At 52.3% G+C, this 19,447-nt stretch overlaps 8 protein-coding genes across 8 annotated transcripts; 4 read left to right on the forward strand and 4 right to left on the reverse strand.

Moving 5' to 3' along the window:
* Nucleotides 1-419: 419 nt before the first annotated feature.
* Nucleotides 420-1,221, forward strand: COCVIDRAFT_11751 (hypothetical protein; the record flags this gene model as incomplete). Its single annotated transcript, XM_014706152.1, has 2 exons — nucleotides 420-539; nucleotides 595-1,221. 2 exons carry the CDS (start codon nucleotides 420-422, stop codon nucleotides 1,219-1,221), a joined length of 747 nt encoding a protein of 248 aa, XP_014561638.1.
* Nucleotides 1,222-1,796: 575 nt separating this feature from the next.
* On the forward strand, nucleotides 1,797-2,693 carry COCVIDRAFT_11752 (hypothetical protein; the record flags this gene model as incomplete). The annotated part of the gene is made up of 2 exons (XM_014706153.1): nucleotides 1,797-2,039; nucleotides 2,094-2,693. The coding sequence occupies 2 exons, from the start codon at nucleotides 1,797-1,799 to the stop codon at nucleotides 2,691-2,693; spliced, it is 843 nt and encodes a 280-aa protein (XP_014561639.1).
* A 559-nt stretch (nucleotides 2,694-3,252) lies between these two features.
* COCVIDRAFT_85762 (hypothetical protein) lies at nucleotides 3,253-5,088 on the reverse strand (the record flags this gene model as incomplete). Its single annotated transcript, XM_014706255.1, has 1 exon — nucleotides 3,253-5,088. The coding sequence occupies one exon, from the start codon at nucleotides 5,086-5,088 to the stop codon at nucleotides 3,253-3,255; it is 1,836 nt and encodes a 611-aa protein (XP_014561741.1).
* A 1,349-nt stretch (nucleotides 5,089-6,437) lies between these two features.
* Nucleotides 6,438-12,227, reverse strand: COCVIDRAFT_33339 (hypothetical protein; the record flags this gene model as incomplete). The annotated part of the gene is made up of 5 exons (XM_014706256.1): nucleotides 6,438-7,727; nucleotides 7,776-11,678; nucleotides 11,735-11,884; nucleotides 11,945-12,069; nucleotides 12,128-12,227. 5 exons carry the CDS (start codon nucleotides 12,225-12,227, stop codon nucleotides 6,438-6,440), a joined length of 5,568 nt encoding a protein of 1,855 aa, XP_014561742.1.
* A 329-nt stretch (nucleotides 12,228-12,556) lies between these two features.
* COCVIDRAFT_33340 (hypothetical protein) lies at nucleotides 12,557-12,999 on the forward strand (the record flags this gene model as incomplete). The annotated part of the gene is made up of 2 exons (XM_014706257.1): nucleotides 12,557-12,574; nucleotides 12,625-12,999. The coding sequence occupies 2 exons, from the start codon at nucleotides 12,557-12,559 to the stop codon at nucleotides 12,997-12,999; spliced, it is 393 nt and encodes a 130-aa protein (XP_014561743.1).
* Nucleotides 13,000-14,538: 1,539 nt separating this feature from the next.
* Nucleotides 14,539-14,727, reverse strand: COCVIDRAFT_86008 (hypothetical protein; the record flags this gene model as incomplete). Its single annotated transcript, XM_014706258.1, has 1 exon — nucleotides 14,539-14,727. A coding segment is annotated over one exon (189 nt), but the record flags the coding sequence as incomplete, so codon positions are not given.
* A 1,646-nt stretch (nucleotides 14,728-16,373) lies between these two features.
* COCVIDRAFT_85944 (hypothetical protein) lies at nucleotides 16,374-16,676 on the reverse strand (the record flags this gene model as incomplete). The annotated part of the gene is made up of 1 exon (XM_014706259.1): nucleotides 16,374-16,676. A coding segment is annotated over one exon (303 nt), but the record flags the coding sequence as incomplete, so codon positions are not given.
* A 2,016-nt stretch (nucleotides 16,677-18,692) lies between these two features.
* Nucleotides 18,693-19,055, forward strand: COCVIDRAFT_11756 (hypothetical protein; the record flags this gene model as incomplete). The annotated part of the gene is made up of 1 exon (XM_014706154.1): nucleotides 18,693-19,055. The coding sequence occupies one exon, from the start codon at nucleotides 18,693-18,695 to the stop codon at nucleotides 19,053-19,055; it is 363 nt and encodes a 120-aa protein (XP_014561640.1).
* Nucleotides 19,056-19,447: the final 392 nt, after the last annotated feature.

A 19,447-nucleotide genomic window follows, 5' to 3' on the forward strand; every position in this document is an offset into this window, starting at 1 on the left:
CGCGTTTGGTGTGACGAGGACGGAATGGCGGGGCAGGGGATTTTGGCGGGCGCGGGGCTGTTACGTTTTGTTGGTGGGCCGGCCAGGGTGACTCTTTTGACAACACCAAGAAGACTGTTTGCATAGCGGTGTAGCAGGTAAGTAGCAGGCTCGCTTTGCTGCGCGCAATGTGCATATTGGGCTGACGTGCCGTGGTTCGACAGGCTCGTTTTCACAACTAGGCCACTTCTGCTTCCCTGACACAATCACCCCCAACACCAACTCATACCCTCCCTGAGGCTTTTACCCCATTCGAAGCATACCACACGTAAAGGATCTTACATAGTTCTCGGCACCGTCCACCGTGTACACGGACACGGCTTGCAATCAGACTCGACATCCAACACTCTTGACTCCCACAGTCACAACCCATATTCAACATGTCCTCAGCACGTGGTCGCGGCGGCAAGTTCAACAAGGTCAAGCGCGGAGGCGGCAAGAAGTTTTCACGCGACTTGCAACCGCTAAATGCAGATGGCGAGGTAGTCGGCATGTGGGGTGTACGTACTTACCCTGATAGACGCCCGAGAGACAAAAACTAACAACAAGTCGCAGGAGCAACCCGACAAGGTTGACGAAGAATCTTCCGGTGAAGAGGAATCATCAGAGGAGGAGTCTAGCGAGGACGAGGAGGGCAAGCCCGCACAAGAAGAGTTGACACGTGAACAGCGCCGTGAACTTGCAAAGAAGCGCAAGCAGGCCGCGATAGCGAAGAAGTCGCAAAAGGCACCCGAGGCAGGTGACATGCCCACCGACTCTGAGGAGGAGGAGGACGATGATATGCCCGCAAACCCAAATCACACCGCCAAGGCCCGCACACAAGCTACCAAAGCACCCGTTGAGGCAGAGGACGACTCCGCAGCCAAGGGCAAGGGCAAGCAAAAGGACCTTTCGCAGCTATCCCGTCGTGAGCGCGAGGCTCTTCAAGCGCAAGCCAACAAGGATCGATATGACAAGCTACACGCCGAAGGCAAGACCGATCAGGCGCGTGCTGATCTCGAGCGCCTAAAGCTGGTTCGCGAGCGTAGGGAGGCTGAGGCTGCGCGAAAGAAGGCCGAGGCTGAGGAACGTGCTGAGCTTGAAAAAGAGAAGAAGGAGCTCATGGAGCGTGAAGCCAGGAGACGGGAGCAAGCCATGGGCAAAGCGAACCGCCTTGCCAAGGGCGGAAAGAAGAAGGCCTAAAATCAGTAAAACGACGGTCTGTGGTCCAAAGGAACAGGGCTCAATGCTCGTATTTCGCATGTGCTGTGAATGGCTCGATCTTTCGGGATATGACGAGCGCAAAGAGCAGGTGGCATGGTAATATTCAGCAAGTGTACGTTCTGCTGATTGGATTAGAAGAATATGATGAGAATTCAAGATCACAAGACTATGCTCCAACTTGCGTCATTGCTTTTGCTTTTCTGAATGGCCGGGTGCCAACACATGACGGAATAATCCCAGCAGAGGATTCATGCAAGAGCCGCGAATTAACAAACACCAGCAGGTCAGCCCCAGGCTGCAATTCGATCGAAATCGCATCTCGAATATTCGCCCACAGATACGAGTTCGTCTGACGGGCGTTGAGCCCTTGCAGCGCCCTTATGCTCACGACCCCGCTAGCGCCTCGCCTCGCGAACGCGAAAGTTGACGACTTCGTCATGGCCGTCTACACTACAAAAACACCATGGCATCGCCGCTGATGCTCGCCACTATGCGCGCACAATTGAATACGTATATCTTGAATAGTAGTACAGCTTATTTCGAATCAATTGAACATGGCTGAGCCCATTCCCGCCGAGGAGCAATCCAACTACGAAACGTTCCGCGACTGCATGAGCGAGCTGGTCCTCAAAGCGCTCGCCGCGCCGACGGAGAAGCCCAAGCCGAAGAAGAAGCGCCACACGAAGAAGGGGTCAAAGAGTGGGAAGAACGACGATACGCCGCAAGACAAAGCTTTAGAAACCAGCAATGCAGATTCGCAAACCAACGACGCCGAAGACCTAGGCGAGTTTATCGAAGTACACAATCCCCATGTCTCTACCTACTGCATAAACTAACAATCGCAACCACAGTACCTCGGCGCCCTCATCTTCCCCAGCCTCCCCGCCTCCCTCCGCACCCTCACCCACACCCTCTTCACATCCACCCCCTCCCTCGAGGAAACATACTCGCCGCCTCTCTCCGCCGCAACACGCACCCTCGTCTTGACCAGCATCCCACCCGTCGCCATCGACAGCCTAGAATCCTACGCCCTCCTCCCCCCATGCTCGGACCAAACCGACCACCACAACCTGCTCACCCCGCTCTTCACAGCCTACATAACTGCCGTGACGGCGCCGCCACCCATCTGGTCCAGCACCCGCACCTCGGCCTGCGAATTATGCGGCAGAGACTGGGTCCCGCTGACGTACCACCACCTCATCCCCAAATCGGCGCATGCGCGCGTGCTGAAGCGCGGGTGGCATGCAGAGGAAAGGTTGAATAGCGTGGCGTGGTTGTGTCGCGCGTGTCATAGTTTTGTGCATGGACTTGTGGGGAATGAGGAGTTGGCGAGGAGTTTTTATACCGTCGAGTTGATTGTTGAGGGGGGTGTGCAGGGGGATGCCGAGGTTAGGGAGAGGGTGGAACGGTGGGTTAAGTGGGTTGGGGGGGTGAGGTGGAAGAGTCGGTGATTTTTTGGGCGTCAAACACGGTTTGATTATTTAAGAGGGAAGAGGAAGAGAGGAGGAGTGGAGAGCACGAAGAATGGAGAGAAAGAGTAGATGTTGTAGATGTAGTTAATCATAAATATTAAAACTTTCATATCTGAGACGTTCATATCATCTCTGCACCTTACCAACCGTTTGTTCGGTGGAGGTAACCATGGTTTGGGAGGGGGTATCTATGCTAAAAATTGTGTTCCAACGCTCGCTATTCATGCCAATGCCAAGTAATGCTACACACCCATTTCCCTTTGTAATGCTCAAAAAAAAATGAAAAAAAAATTCCGTAGAAACAAACGAAAAAAGAAAAGGATGGCTGGTTCTCCGAGGCAAAAAATTGTCCTGCAATTTGCCCGTAGAAGCCCTGGGGTCTGGAAAGCCCAAAGAAAGGGATGGGGGGGGGGGAGAGAACTGAATCCTCATCCCCCCTACTTAACAAACGAAAATATAAGAGAAGGAAAAGAAGAAAGTATTACATATGGTACAAAAAACACCGCTTAGAAAGTTAAGAAGGAAAGTGTGTATGTTGTTACAAGGGCGCATCATCCAAAAACCCCTTTTCGACTTCATCAGCAAAGACGGGGTAAGACTGCCACATTTTGCCGCTCTTGCTCCTGCGAGCCTCGAGGCTAGCGCGGATGTGCAAGAGGAAGCGCTCGGTGGAGGGATCACTGGTGGTGCGACGGAGTTCGCAGTTTGAGTTTTCAATGGGAAGCTGAGTAGTACAAGTGGTGGTGGTAGTGGTGTCGAAGGGGGCGATGAGGGAGATGTCGTTGGCAGCGTTGGCAGTAGTAACAGTAGTAGTAGTATCAAGAGGATCGATGGATTCGATTTCCTCTTCACGGCCAAGACCAGCGTCGAGTTTGCTGAGGATTTGGAATTCCTCACGGATGCGGCCGGCGGCCCATTCGCCGGCGGGGAAGGACTTGCGGCGTTGGGTGGTGGCGAGGTACTCGTGGTAGGCGTCGGTGGTGAGGCGGAGGCTAGACTCGTTGGTTGGGTTGCTCTTGGGGAGGAGCTTGGGTGATTGTTTGGGTGAGGGGAGTTGCATGGCGGGGACGGGAGCCGGGGGTGGCGAGGGAGGAAGTGAAGGTGGAGTTTGGGTAAAGTCGACGAGTTGGCCCGGGTGTGGCTCTTCACATTGGGTGCGGCTGGTGGTGGGAGTGATGATGTCCAGCCTTGCGCTCTTTGATCGCGTGACCTCGGCATCGGAGCCGGAAGAGTCGATCCGCTGCCTCTTGAAGGATTCGGTCATTTCTGTCCTTGGGGAACCGGATGCGGATGAGATGCTGGTGCGAGGGCTGACTTGAGGCGAGTAGTCTGAGGATTGGCGACGGCGAGAGGAAAATCCAAAGCCAAAGTTGATGTTGAAAATGTCGCTGGGTCGGGGACGCTTCTTCTTGAGCTTCTTGGGAAAAGTCCAAGTGGTGTCCTTGAAGGATATTTTTGGCGACGAAGTCGACATGGGTTGGTGTGTGGGGAGTTGGCGGCTGGCGATTTCCATCATGGCTGCGTTTAGTGTAGCGAAGAGAGACGAGTCGACAAAGTGGAGGTTGTTGTTGTTGTTGTTGATGACAGAAGGAGTAGGAGTACAAGGTCTAAGTCTCTTTGCAGGTGGGTGATTTTGGGGCGGTAGTGCGTGCAGAGGTCTTTTTAATGGGTGTTGTGGGCGTCGGTGAGTCTTGTTCACCGTCTCTTTTGGCACAGCAATAGCGGTGGCAGTAGTGGCTGTAGGAACAACAATAGCAGCAAGGGCAGAAGCAGGGCCAGCACAGTGATGATAACCTTGGTTCAACGCCAGGGACCCGGCAACCTCTCTAGCCGCCGTGGTGGCACTGGACAGGTAGGCATCGCGTGTGAAAGTGTAGTACAGGTCATCTTGCAGGCAGTGTTCACGGGGCGGTGGTCGTGGGATGCTGCCTCTGCTGGTGCTAGGTAGACCGCCAGTGTTCGCAAGTTGCGGTGTCGGCGCTAGCAGCGGCGGTGGCGGCCACACCGGAACTACTCCAAGAGTAGCGGTAATGGCCCTGGGTTGCTGTGGCACGGGGAGAGTCGGGACAGCACATGTCGTTTGTTGGCGAGGCTGTGGGGGGGATGATGAGGCGAAGGCGGGCCTGGTTGGGTCAGATGCTGCTGGCGGTGACATGGGGCTCGTGACGTGGTGATCCTGTGTCCAGCCTCCAGGCCTGTCCCCAGCCAAAGCCCCCATTGGGTATGAAGCCATTGCGGTGTGTGTTTCAGAGTAGGGACTCATGTCTGCTGCTGTTTTCTTGTGCTGCAAAATCAGGTTTGCCGAACCACCCCCTTCATGCGTGTGCCAGTGACGTGGAGTTTGACCTTTTCGCAATGACTGTTGCTCGAGCATGCGATGACTGTTCCAAGTTGCCATGATGTGTTTTCTTCTTCTTCTTCTTCTGGTGCTCGAGAGACAGAGGGAGCCCTCTGGCAGCCGCGGTGGGCGCCATGCTATATACTAAACTTTTTTTTTCCTTTTATTATTTCTGTGCTTGCCAGTGCGCAGCACCAGTAGCAGTAGTACCGAGGGCGCTGGATAGAGGCCTCGCCATGAGGCAGAGACTCTCTGGCCGGATCCGGTACACTTGTCGACACACAACCGCAGCGCCCCAGCTCACAAATCTGTCGTGCATCCAACACTGACGTATCCTACCAGCCTCAAGTTGACCAGACATGACTTTTTCCCACTCTCCCGGGCTCACTCAGTTTGATATTTGACTTCTCCGGTCACCCATGCGTCAATCCAGACCCCAGGAACGGCAGGCGAGTGTGGCGGCACGACCAGCGGAACGGTGCGCACGGAGGAGGGCGAAATCGATTTCCGCTTTTTCCATGTACGAAATGACAGTAGTGTGTATTGCGTACTTGACCCGCTCTCGCATTCCCTCCATGTCCATTGGCCGCGCTGCCCGCGCTGGCCCTCTCCAAACTGGCGATCCATGGGTGAAGGCCTCTGCCCAGCTGAGCTGAACTGCTGCTGGAACCGGGGTCCGCTTGGTACCGAAGCCACCGAGCGTACCGACTAGTCCGCGCTAGACGCCGGAGATGCGACATCTCAAGGGTCCATGACAGTTCGGCGAGCCCTGACTATCTTGGTTCAACGTGCTTTTTGGTGCAATCGACGACGACAAATGCTGGTAGGTGAGCATAGCCATGATGAGACAACCATACATATACCACATTTGCAAACAAACAAAAATTACTTCCTTTTTGTGAAGAAAATTTCTTGACAGTCTAGACGTGAACACCACGTGCCGCTGAGGTTTGCTAGGGGATGCGTAGTCGGGTGGCTCGTGAGCAGCCTAGCATCCTCACTAAACACTACCTCAAGAACGACAGCAGGTTGCACGACTAGTCCCTCACCGGACACTCGCATGGCCAAACAGAGCTCGGTTACTCCAAATGCTTGGCCAGCCCCTACCCCAAGATTCATACATAGACTACCAACATCGCGACTACTTTTCTACCTGAACCCGACTATTTTGCTTTTTCCTCTCCAACATGTCCCACCATATCTCTAGCTCCTGTCCCCTTCAATTCCGCATCAACTCCCGACCGTCCGACTGGCAAAGCATCCTAATTCACCGTGGATTATACTCCGGCTTGGCATCAACAAAATGCTCACCTCCTGTACTGTGCAGCACTTTAGGTTGATCTGACATGCACACCTCCCAGCCGGTCCAATCAATCGCAAAAACTTCAAAACCCTGCGTCTGCAACCACGCTCTCCCAAACACCCCGCCAGTCCGCTTTCCCACCTCCGTACCTCGCTTCAAAAGCGTTCATCGCAAGATTTCCCAGGAACGGCCGGACCAATCGATTCACTAGCTCTCCCCTAGTCATCTCCAAAACGGCTGCGCCCTCCTCCTTCTCCAGAGCCTCGATCAGCGGATCTAGAAGCAGTACCCTCTTGGGCTCATCCCCGTCCAACCCATGCTGCCCACTCATAGGCGCTGCAGGCGCTGCCGAAGACATGCTCAACACTTCGTTGATTTCATCAGTGAGCGACATAAGCGCCGGCGGCTCGACGGGCTTGTATACTGCATCAATCGTGTCGGTAATGAAGAGCCATTCCATCAGCTGGAAATCATCCGGATCCAGCACAACCAGCTCATCCAACAGCTTGCAGCTTTGAATGATGCCTGCATTGTTGTAGTGTTCCTTGTTAGCTGCATCCGGCAGAATGGCTGACAGACCCGATGTCAATTCCCCGTTCACTACCGGCCACAATGGCGCCAGGTGTACTGGCGATGTCTTCAAAATAATCGCCCGTAACAGCACAATGACCTCGGCCCGAGTCGTGGATGAAGGTGACGATGCCGGCGTGGCCGTAAGCAATTCCACAATCTTTTCAACAATCTGCGCTATGTTGGGCGTAAACGCGTCTTCCGCGCTGCTCAGAATAAGCAGCGCGATGCGTCGTAGAGTGAGCTGCGTCTTTCGGTCCGCCTCTTGCCTGGCCGACGTAGCCCCAACACCAAACATGATCCCTGCAGTCGTAGGTGCAGACAGCCGCGATAGCAATTCTGGCACACGTTCCTTGTCCGACTGTGTCCACTGTGCCAAAATAGGCACCCATGCATCTTTCAGCAACGAAAGCGGCGTATTGAAGAACTTTGCGTCATTGAAAGCATCAAAAATATCTTTCTTGACCAGTTTGTTGTTTTGTGAAATCTTGACAAGGCCTTGAAGCAGGTCCAGCATGTTTCTCGACACATTCTCAGGGAAAGCTTTGGCACGGAACGTTGGTCCAATGACAGATGTGGATATATCCGACACCACCTTTGTCACCCGATCGTTCTCAACAAGGATAATTGGCAATTTTGGTACGACAGTACTGAGGATAGAGACAACGTCGGTGGCTCGTTTCTGTGCACGGCCTCCGTTCGTCGTGGCAGCTGCCTTCTCAACCGTGCTCTGACTCGAATCTTGCAGATAACCCATGGAGCGGGTTGTGAAGATTGCAGTAAGAATTCTTGCAAAAATATCCTATACTAGCGGTCAGATAGGTTAATGAAACGAAACTTGCATACTTACAGCGAGCTCCCTCCTCATTCTGCGCTGTTCCCCAAAGTTAGTATTGTCAACCTTCTGCCCTATGACGGCAGTGAACTCTAAGAGGGTTGGTAAGATTTGTCGATGTGGTAAAGGGTTCGCGAGGACATCTTTGAGGAACAGCATGCAGTCCTGCCAGATCTCGTCCATGGCGTCATCTTCCAGAGAATCCGTATACTCAACAAGGAAAGCAACCAGTTCCGTGTCGGTAAGATCAGACGTCAGGGTAGATAGTCTGCTGGGATCCAAGGCACCGGGGTCAGTGCGACTATAGACAGCATTGAAGATGGCTGGGATAGTGTGCTTGGGTTTGGAACCATTCAACACGTTCAACAACCCCATGATTGCAGGTCCTTGAATATCGTCAAGTGCTGCGTGAGCCCATTGCACCGCCAATGTCTCGAGGCATTCCAATGCTTCGGCCCCAAAGAGATGCTCCAGCGTGCGGCGAGCTCGGTTGCGCATACGTAGTGATGTGTACGCGAATGAAGATGCCGATGTAGGATCCTGTGCTTCTTTTCTTTGGCCGTAGCCTCCCCACGACCAGATGGAAAAACAGATACGGACAGTGTCTTGGAAGCAAAGCAGGACTGTTAGTCTACTGTTGGCTGTAGGAGTGCGTGTCTGATTAGTCTCAGAAGAGAAAACACCAGATACCACATTGCTAAAAAAGCCTTGAGGCTGCTCAGGGGTTTTGTTGGCTGATACCTTTGTTTCCTGCGTCGTCAGGCGTTCGTGTGCCTTGGCCAAGATTTGCTCCAGACCATTCATGAGCGATATCAATGTCGATTCCGGTGATATCATGCGGGGTGCCTCCTTCGTTGAGAAGGTCGTTTTAAGATGCTCGAATGTGATGTTGATTTGCTGGCAAAGACATTCAACAAGCGGAAGAAGATTTTGGAAGATGGTATCAGCAAACATTGGCAGTACCTCAACAAGGAAATGGATCCAATCCTCAAGAACCAAGCGACTAGTTGGTGATGAGAAGCCAAACTTCAGGCATTCGATTAGCTGAGGGGGTGGCGGGACAGGTGCCGGCTCATTGTCTTCAGACTCTCTATTTAGGGTCAAAGAGAGACGTGACCGATTCGTTGTAGGAGGACTGAGTGTCTTGGCTTCAGCCGGCTGTTCTTGCGGACGAGTAAGACGGAGTCTCAGTGCAGCAAGCTCCGCACCTAATATCAGACTTTGCAAAGATGGATTTGCTGATCTCAGTCTGTTCATAAGTGGTATTTCAAGCTCCAGATCTCGAAGTGGAGTGGCAAATGGACTGCGGTAGATTTGCGATATGACCGAGACGGATAGCCTGTGTAACTCGTGGATGTGTGGCTCCGCATCCTTTTCCGAAGCGCCAGCATGAATTGCCAGCGTTTTCAAGCAAGTACGTACAAGCCATTCTTGGATCGTCACTCGCAATGTAGAATCTTCTGACCAAGCGACACTCATTTCAGCAAGCGTAGCCCAGGTAAGGCGTGATGGGTTTTTCACAACATTAGCAATGTGCTTGAGATAGTACAAGCACTCTTTGGTATCATCTCTTTTCGAAAGCTGTGAACGTCTTGGATTGGCCTGTTCAGGCACCAGGTTGTTCGAACCCGCCAAGCAGTTCATCGACTGAATGTGAACTGCAAGGACTTCAATAATTCGGTTCAGACTCGGCAGTTCATGGAGCCAACTTTGCATAAAGGTAGACGTTTCGGAACCTTCGTCCGCGATTGTGTCTAGAAGTAGAAGAAGCGGCCTTGTCAACACGGCCTGGAAGTCGTTGGCAGGAAGTGAGACAGGAAGAGCGTTGCCACTTGGTCGTCGCGTGGTGCTTGGGCGCTTCTCTGACTGTAGGCTCAGCTCATGCATAACATGTGCCCAGAGTGTGGCGAATCGTCGACCGCAGTTCGAGGATCCCTCAATTCCTGGAGCCTGGGACATCTGCTTTACAACTATGGACGATATGGCGCTCTCAACCATTCGACTTGCTGGAGCCATTGAGTGCAGTAGCAGTAAGCACCGTGCTGTCTCGACATGATACTTGGGTAATGTTGGCGAAAGGTATTGCCAAAAGTATTCAATTAGAGGGTAGGCAAGCTCGGACAACTGGTCTGAGGTAATGCAGGGTCCCGATGGAAGTGCAGTCTGAAGAGCCAGGAGGACACTGGTTATGGCGCTCAATAGTGAAAACGGCGGGACAACCTCGGAATCAGCTGGCTTTTGAAGAATCTCTGCAAATACGGCTGGGAGATCCGTCTCTTCAATTGCGTTCGTGCGCTGGGTTTTGAATATCAAGCTCGCAAGAATTCTGGAAGGTGTCTCGGCCGAGTTTTGAGGGCTGTTTGATTGCAAAGCCCCAATGAACATTCGTGAAGCCTCACGAAGAACAATTTGGCCCAGTTGCCTTGGATCAAAGGGTAGATCTGCCGCGTCAAGGCTTCCTTGAGATTCTTCATAGAACTCTTGGAGTTTCTGAGACACATTTGCGGGGGTCATCTTGAGGGCTTCAGATAGTTGTTCGTCCGTTGCTTTACCGCTCTGGAATGAACGGTCTGGTACGACCTGAACAAGCGAGTCTAAAATCTCTAGAGCCAAACTCCTGACCTCAATCTCCGCCGATGTAATGCTCGCTGCGTTGGACGACTCGTTCAAGCGTATAAGTGTCGATAGAATCATCAGAGGCATGTGATACAATAGCATATCCTCTTCTTTGAGGTTGAAACGTGCAAGAATAAACTTTGTCAGCTTCACCTTCCGTAATGCTTCACTATGAGAGGCCAGACCTGTCTGCAGAGAGGATGTGATGAGGTGGATAAGCTTGCCCCAAATCAAGCCGCTGTCGACGCCATCAAAGAATGCACTGGCGCTTCTCACCACTTCGTCAACCTGATCTCTTGAGGCATCCTCGCTGTAGGAGTGGACACTCTGCAATGCTGGGAGGAAAATCTCAGGTACAATCAACCCACCTACCTCCCAACGATCCATGAGCGATAGACATACTCTAAAAGGACGTGCTCGCTCGGCAGGGGTTTCACTACGTCGATTAATCATTTTGAGCACGCTGTTTGTGAGTGCCTCAAGACCATATCGCGAGAAGAAAGCAGCTTGGTGGGCAGAAGTGTCTCCAGGTCCGTGACTCTCCGACATTGGAGAAGTGACGCTTTCGTTGGCCTCTGATGCCGTAGGCTCGGGTCCGAGGAACCATGCCCAGAGTCGGCGATTCAAACTCATGTCCCTTCGTGATACCACACCAGCCGCTGCTGCGACCAGTCGCTCCAAGTCCGCTTTACCGACACGTTCTTGCAGGACAGGTGAGTCAAGAGGTAGGTGAGTGACTAGTAAGTCAAGGAATCCGCGCTGTATAAGTATTTGAGGGTCTGAAAGGCCAGATTCGAAGCAACGGATTAGTAGACCTGGCTCCGGGGATGTGGCTGCCTCTGCTTCGGCCGATAGGGTTTCGGGAGGCATTGAAGCATCTTGTGGAGAATTTCGACGACCTGGACTTCCGAACTTGGGCAAGTGACGTGTGAGAAATGCGAGTGCACCTTGTCGTCGGGATGCATTTGTTATGGTAGCGAGGAAGAAACACTGCCAGAAATGCGACGAGCCACTAGTTGTTCTCGATTCAGTTGCCTCGTTTGAGTTTTCCTGAAAAGTATTGCGCAGTTTCTCGGTTGCTGACACCATGCGCTCAAAGTCCTCGCTTGTCTCATCCTCTAGACCAGGAAGCAGCGAGAGTATGATGGCCTTCAAGGCTGGTCGAAGGGCAGCTCCGTCGAGCTTCAAAATGTGCGTTTCGAAGAGAGAGAGATAGAGTGGGCGGACCGAAAGCGAGGCAAAAGATAGTACAGAGGCAAGGCCGGGGAAATAAAGGCTCAGATCACGGGCGAGGGCGTCTTTCTGGGCATGGGTCAGCATCTGCCAACCTGACCTGTTGGGGTGTGGAATGGGCATACACTAATGGTAGAGAAGATATAGTCATAGACTTCGAGGGCTTTCTGGTGGACGCCCGAGGGCAATGTTGGATTCAAGCACTGCGCTAATCGCAGTGCAACTGTATCGCTATGGGGGATAACGGGTATCTCTGAAGGGTGCGCTTGCAAGGCCTGGACGGGATACATGATAAGCGCTGTGATTCATATTCGCGATGGTACGGCAATATTGACCTTGAGCAGCCTGGCGAGGAAAGAAATATAGTCGGCCCATTCCTGCTGGGCAGTATCCCAAAGGGCGAGGGCGCGCTCAACACCAGCGGCATATCGTCGGAATCCCTTGTCTTTTTTGTACAAAGCTGCGCAGGCCCGGTTAGTCGTGCGCAGTAGGGTAAAATGGTAGGAACAGAAACCTACGCTCTTCAACGGCATTGCGCGAAGCCCGGGGGGCAGGACTGGAGCGGCCGGAGCCTGTAGGTGAGAAGATGTGGAGGTTAGTAGCAGAATCAGCGGCCATATTTTGCGTGGCGGTTGGTGTGTTTTCTGTAGGTGGATGGCAGATTACGGAACATGCTGTACCAGATGGTAGAGCTGGGTGGGATACAGTCAATGGCTGCCTACGCGGTGAAGTCAAAGTATCTGTCCACGTCTTGCCATTGTCGCAACCCGACACGCAGCACTTCGCCAAAGCTCGGACCGCCTACCCGCGAAGTGCGACATGGGCTTTCACATGCGACGCCGTTATGACGCGCGCCACACGCGACCTCCGCCACTTCACCACCATCTCCATCACCACCGCCATGACGCCTGGGCAAACGGCCAGCTAACCTCTGTGGCTAATGTATCATGCACGACGCAGCGCCGGTAAATTCTGGAAGACAGCCACACATACAATGCGGGGCTAACCATAGCAGGCCTCATACGATCCACCATCTACCCCACCTAGAGTAGATGCATCCGACCACCATGACAACGACGACCCTCACGAACCGCCTATACACCTATTTCTTGACGAACCTCTGCATCACGACGAGCCACCACCCTCCTACGATGATGCCATTGCGACGAGTGGTGCGCCGCCAGACTATGGCACCTTTAGCCACTTCCTCGAAGAGTCGTCCATAGCCAGCAGCGACATGGACCCTACGGATCGCGCATTACCTGAATGGCTTGGACAATTGCTAGTCGTCTTTGTCTTCCTATGTCTCATATATGGATTCTGGCGATTCGTCCACAGTGACGATATGCCTGATGGGGGATGGCCTCATTTCGGACCACCGTCTACCTGAGAGAGGATATAGTACAGGAAATCACAAGATGCGACAGTCTATCTTTGGGGCGCATATAAAAGCTATTCACACCTCCGAACTGGTACAGGATAATGAGCCGCGCATGCAGTGACCGACTGGTAGGATCTTCACGGTCGTGCGACCCGAATACGACAGGCAGGGTATGAACGTGAGCAACCAGAGGGCCTTCAATTTTGGGAAAACTACCAATCTGGCAGTCCGTACGGACCATGGCCAAACTTCAGCTATCGAGAGTTCAGCCCTAGGCAACTCGAGATTCAAGAGACGAAAGCGGTAAATGGAAGAAAGAAGAAAGCGGTGAGCAGTATCAACATACAGCTGAAACATTCAGCTGAACATCAGCACTTGAATCATGCAAGGCACGAAGAAATAGCCTTTCCTCACTGTTGGGTCATCGGGTCAGCGTCGTCAACCTAATCTACGTTCCATCTCATACTAGCATATTAATAATGCTCATTTCATCATGCAAAAGTCTCCTCTCATAAACCCGCACATCACCTATCACCCCATGGCACACGCCAATCGGCCCCCCTTCCTTCGCATCGGCCTTTTGAAATCTCCGTTAAACCCCACTCAAACTCCGTTGCCATGACATAACCAGCCAACGCCTACTTATGCCGTTAACCCCGTTTCCCAGCTCTGGCACCACCGTGCATACGCCCCACCGCCAAACACCCACCTCCCCAAGCGGCGTCTGTTGATCTCGCTCTGCCCGAACTGCGATCGACAACCAAAGGAAAATAATCAAACGAACCGAACAAAATAAAAAACCAACTATACTATACTATAGTTCGTAAAGCGAAATTTCCGCCCTTTTGGACAGTGTCTGTGTCTGCCCGCACCGGCTTACGCCTGTTTAGCGCCCCCTCATTCGTCGCCAGCAAACGAACCATTGAACCAACATGACCCATGCCCTTCCTATACCTTTAACCTTCAAGGTACGTACCTGACAAGAAAAGAACCTGGGTTGACCCACTCCACCGGTCACCCTTTTTGTTGTTGTTGCGCTCCAGTCCCAGTCTGCCCGCCGCACCGCGCGCGCCAGCGCCCCGACCCCCCCCCCTGGGACCTTTCTTAGAGATCAAAGTTTATTTTCGGGCATGGAAGACCCGTAGCATCACCGCCTGATTTTTTCTGAACGAGGAAAATAGGGCTTGGCAGATAAGCATGGCATGGCATGGCATTGTGGGGCTCTTTTGACAAAGCGAAGGGGGAAGAGAGATATGGGAAGGAAGGAGATAGTATGGGTGGATTGAACTTGTGCACGTTCCATTCTTTTCTGTTTCTGCTGGTTTGCTTGCTTGCTAATAGCTAGTGACGATGGGCGGACGTCCTGTCCCCTTCCCCCCAAAGTTTCCAAGTTTACAAGTAAGGCGTAAAGTAGCAAGTACTTTTAGTTAGGACGGGAAAGGCTTTTTTTTTGTGGAAATCATGGTATACATGTTCCCGATCGCGTGTTCGCGCGCGCTCTCTCTTTCGCTTGTCAGGCATGTGTTTTTTTTTTCTCTAAAAAAGAGATCAACAAAATAACAAAACACATGGGTCGTCGGCCTTTTGTCTTGTCGCCTTTTCGTGCATTATCCGAAGGGTATTCCGTTTACAAGGGGAAGTTGATTGTTGGGGGTCGGTCCGACTTGGGGTAACACGTCGGGCGTAACCCCCCTTGCCCGTTCCCCTGGCTTGGGGGGGGGGAGGAGGTAAAGAGAATCCGATCGCTATTACAGAGTCGCTTGTTATTGCCGCTGTGGGGATAGCGTTGGTGGGGTTTACTGGTTTGGGTCAAGGCTTTGGGTGCTTGGGTGCTTGGTTGCTTTGGGGGGTAAAGCCAGGGCATGTATTCTATGCTTTGTTCAAGCGTTTGCGATTAAAAAAAATTTTGTTTGGTACTGTTATTTTCATTGCTCAGCTACCCAAGCCTGCAGGATTGTTTTGGAGACTAAACTACAAGTTGTTGGTTATTTCCTTTTTGGCGTTTTTTTTCTTGCTGCGCCGCTCAGCGAGGTACTCCCGCTTTCCGTGTCCCTTCCGCCTCGTGAGTAAGGCTTGCATGTAATCGTGCCAAAAAGCGCAAGGGACGAGCTGAACAAGTGGTCCGGAAAATTACTTGATTTGGAAGGATGAATACTATACATAGACCTTTTTGCAGCCCGCAAGGTCATTAGGTGCGAACTGTTTGACGGGCCGAAAATAAGATGTCTTGGCGGTGATTTGGCCTACGGGCGTAGCGGGCGTAGCAGGACGTTGCGGGTGGTTGTGTGAATGAGGAAGCGGGCAAGCGGTATGTAATTTCATCTGCCCTTGTGTATGAGACATGTATATTTTGGTGTAACCGAGCAGAATTATATGCAGGGTATCCGACTAAGCATACATACCATGTGCACTTGCACTGGTCAAACATATGGTTTGTCCCTTTGATGAACTGGAAAAGCCAGGGTAAGCGACAGCGATGAGCATGAATCGCAGATTGGATCGCAAGACAGCAGCTCTGCGCAGTCCCAAACAATGCACATTGGCGGTCACACTGTAGGTGCTGACGTTGTCGAGGCTAATTAAGCCTTCCCGACATAGGAGCAATCTACCGCCAGCGCCCGACCTCCGATACTCCGATGTTCCGAGGACAGCTCGTCTACGCCGTATTATTTTCTCAATGTGTACAACAGCCTAGGAACCTTCTAAACCCTGTCCATGTTTTTGCACATGAAAAAAACAAGAAAATCGTCAGACACGTGCCGAAGATAATCATGCCATTTGGCCCAATGGGCAAACAAAATCATACGTTCCAGACCAATGAATAATTTAAACTCGCCAGGAAGCAAGCAGCCGAAAACGGACGAAAAGAAAAACAAAGTGACACCTCGTAAGTTCAGAGAAAAATGAGCCAGATTAGGCGCAAATGAGCGAAAGCAAGAAAAAAAAAGCTACTCGACTGCACGCATTGCCAAGAGCCAAACGTCACGAGCAGAAAAAAACGGAACATGCCGAAAAGGACGTCGAAAGAGAGAACAAGTTAACAAACCACCAGAAAATGCACATCGTGTTGGGTTCAACACCAATAGAATAAAATTCCCCACATATTGCCCGCTTACCCCTGCATCACAGTGCTGTCCCCTTCTCTCAGCACACACACGCTCACACCCCATGTCGCGCATATGCCGCAGTGCCGCTTTTACTCTCAGCCGACCCTGGCAGCCACAAAAGGGTTGCGGTGCGGACAGTCGACAGGGCAGGGGGGGGCAGTTAACAAGGGGGTGGGTGGGATGGAAAGAAGGGAAAACCCAGGGCCCCACCGACGCAAAGGTAGGGCATTATACCTTATCGGCGCTAGATGGATTTTCAACCTCGCAGCATCAAGCCTATCTGGGTAAATTTCGCGGCGTCGCGTGCGATGGAGCAAGGGGTGGGGAAAAAAGGTTGTTGTGCGGGCGGGGATGGGGGGAGGGGGCTGGAAACTGGGTTTGTCTGTGCGCGCTGCCCGCTGAGCTCTGTTCTCTTCTCTTCTGGCCGACAGGGGGAGAGACAGGACAACTCTTTTTGGACCCCACGACTGGCGGGGCTAGGGTGCTGGCGCGATCCCGACCGTTGGATTTAGCCCCGTGACGCGCTCGGCCTGGGCTTACTACTCGTTGCTCGCGGCTTGTTTTTCTTGCCGTTGCTGCACGCCATGGCTCGAATGGAGATATCAAGGGAGGGATGGTATTTTTGGCACTGAGCGAATCCTACAGGAAGGGCCGGTATACAGTGCGATGGATTGTGCAGCGGTGTGGCTGTCCCGGCGCAGAGGTGCCATGTTGCCGTTTAAAGGTCACGTGCCCGCCCGTCGCATGATGATGGCCTTTTAGGAAATTCCCACCAGATGCACCTTCTATTGCCTTTTGCGAGAGCAATATGGTTTTGTGTGTGTGTGTGTGTGTGTGTGTTGTTGTTCTTGTTGCTCGTATACCAAATCCACTTTTGCCATTTTCTATACCTTTTTCTGCATATTGAACAGGTTACAAGCCCCGAGGCTTGTCTCTCTTCTTCAAACCTGCTTCTTTCCGTCATGGTGGAATCCTACTTTCTTTCTGTAATACCACCTACCATGTAGTGTACCTGCATGATAGGCGTTCCGCATCTTCATTGGCTCGTCCGTGACTTATCTTCTACAAACTCCTCAAAGATCTATGTTGTATGTCAAAAATACCCCAAGTGAATTCTGGCTGTACACATCAACCTTTTGTGAGTGTTTCCACAATGCCGAGGATTATCCGTGTTGTCGCCCATAAAGATGGAAAACCAAGGCTCCGACCTGGAAGAAACCGACCAAAACCCGGTTGCGCAATCGTCATTTCATCTCCTCTGGCTTTTCCAAATGAACCCTTGGATAGGAAATGCGCTGTACAAGTCAAACCCACATCATTTTACAACTGTGTCTGCATTTAGTGGGCGCAACAAATCCACACGAGACTGATTGATCCGGCTCTTCAAGCCGTGTGATTGCAACAAGGACGCTAAACGACCCGTCGACTAAAGTTAAAAGTTCGGCCATCTTGAAATTCATGTGTTTGCGCGATGCAATGTTGGACACATCGTCTAATGGCTCGCTCTAGCGGTTGGATGCAGCGCAGGGTTAATGCTTGTGTTTGCATGTGCAGTCTTGACAGCAAAGCCATTCACAAGACTGCATGTAGCGCCCTTCGGGTTCGGCAATGTTGGGTTGGGCAACAAGTGCGCGCAAAACACGCAATTTTTTTTTCAAATACATGCATCGTGAAGCGGGTCGGAGGTATTTTTGAACGTTCCAGATGTCTGAAGCTGATTTCACTTTGCACCTTCCTTTGTCGTCAACATGCAGATTGTCAGTGCACATGTTTTGCCGTGTGCGGCACTAGGCTCCCCTTTGCGGAAGTTAGTGAACCCTCCGCCGTAGGCAGGCTGGGCGAAAATTGTTCGAGGTTTGCATTCAGGAACAAAGTGCCCTATGCTCCCTGCTTTTCCGTGCCGCTAAGAGATGTTCCGCGCCACGTATCCACTACAGCTTGGCAGCTTGCAACAAGCGGAATCAAACCACTAGTATGAAGCTGGAACCCGAGCAGACCAATCAGATAGAAACGTTGCGAGTCAAGCAGTCCAGCACGTCGTTCGACCAACTTGCCCAAACAACGTTAAGATGACGGAGACTATGGACACCATGCGAACTTGGGATCTAGCCAAGAACCCAAATGGGACTGTGCGAGTCATCTTCATCGTTATATCCGGATGTTTGCAGCGCAAAATGGTGACAGCAGAGACACTGTGGATCCTGGATGGCCCCTCTTTGGTGAAGATGGGCAAAGGTCTGGCCGCCACGACGATCGGTCGGGACAGCGGTCGGCCGTTGATTGAGTAGGCTCTGGTAGTTATCTCGTTGTGGTGACCAGAATAGGACATATGAAACTTGTTCATTCCCCATGATCATAAAAGTGGCCCGCTGAGTCGGCGATATTGTCGATGAAGGCATGCACGGTGCAGCAACCGCAATGTTTTCCCAAACCCGTTGATCATCCTCAGGGTTCTTGCTATGGCAACCCCATATTCATGCACGGTCGACGTATTTATGGGTTGAATATATCTACGGGTGGCTGATTGGACTGATTAATGGGCCGAAAAGATGGGATTTGGCGACGGTGCAGTGTGGAGACGGAGATGCTCTCCACATGACGAAGGTTTGCAGTTGCGGCCGGGTGGCTTGCTTGTACTTAGCCCTCTGGCTGGCGTCACGCATCATCTGCTTCAGCAACGGTGAAACCTGTTGGGATTGGACTGTGAAAGCAATGAAACGCGAGACGAGGAAGGAGGGTATACAAGCCAGCTATGACGACAAGTCTGGGACGGATCCCGGGGACCACGGGAGGCGGATAGGACAGCGCAGAGGGGACAGAAATGAGGGTTCGAGTAGCGCGACCCGGATCGACTGTACCCAGCATGTGGATAGGCTACTGGAGAAGAGCGGAGTTGCCTCTAGACCGCATCGGGCCGGACCCATGTCGACTGCCTTCACCGGTATACGACAGGGGTAACGATGGCCATGTAGGGGTCGTGTACGAGATGACGAGTGAGGAAGCGAAGCCTGCAAGCAGCCACCTCGTGGCGGCACAGCTAATAAGACGCCCAAGATCTCACCAAGCGAATCCGCAGTCACGGTTTGCGACCCGTCAGCGGTTGGCCATGTTGTGCCGTCACGGTGGACAGGCCATGGTTGGCTGCGTAACGGGCGCATCAAACGGCGCAGTGACAAGATCGCAGCATTGCCGCTCGGAACGACAACATGCCGCCGCCTGTCAGCTCGCATGTAGGTTGTACATGTTCAGATGGTACATAGTAGTAGGCCGCGGCAAAGTCATCACCGTGACCTCGACGACACTATCGAGCCTTAGCCGCCCCCCAATGGTCTTGTTGTTTGTGCACACTG

This window comes from Bipolaris victoriae, assembly GCF_000527765.1.
Source record: "Bipolaris victoriae FI3 unplaced genomic scaffold scaffold_4, whole genome shotgun sequence".
Taxonomy (NCBI): Eukaryota; Fungi; Ascomycota; class Dothideomycetes; order Pleosporales; family Pleosporaceae; genus Bipolaris; species Bipolaris victoriae.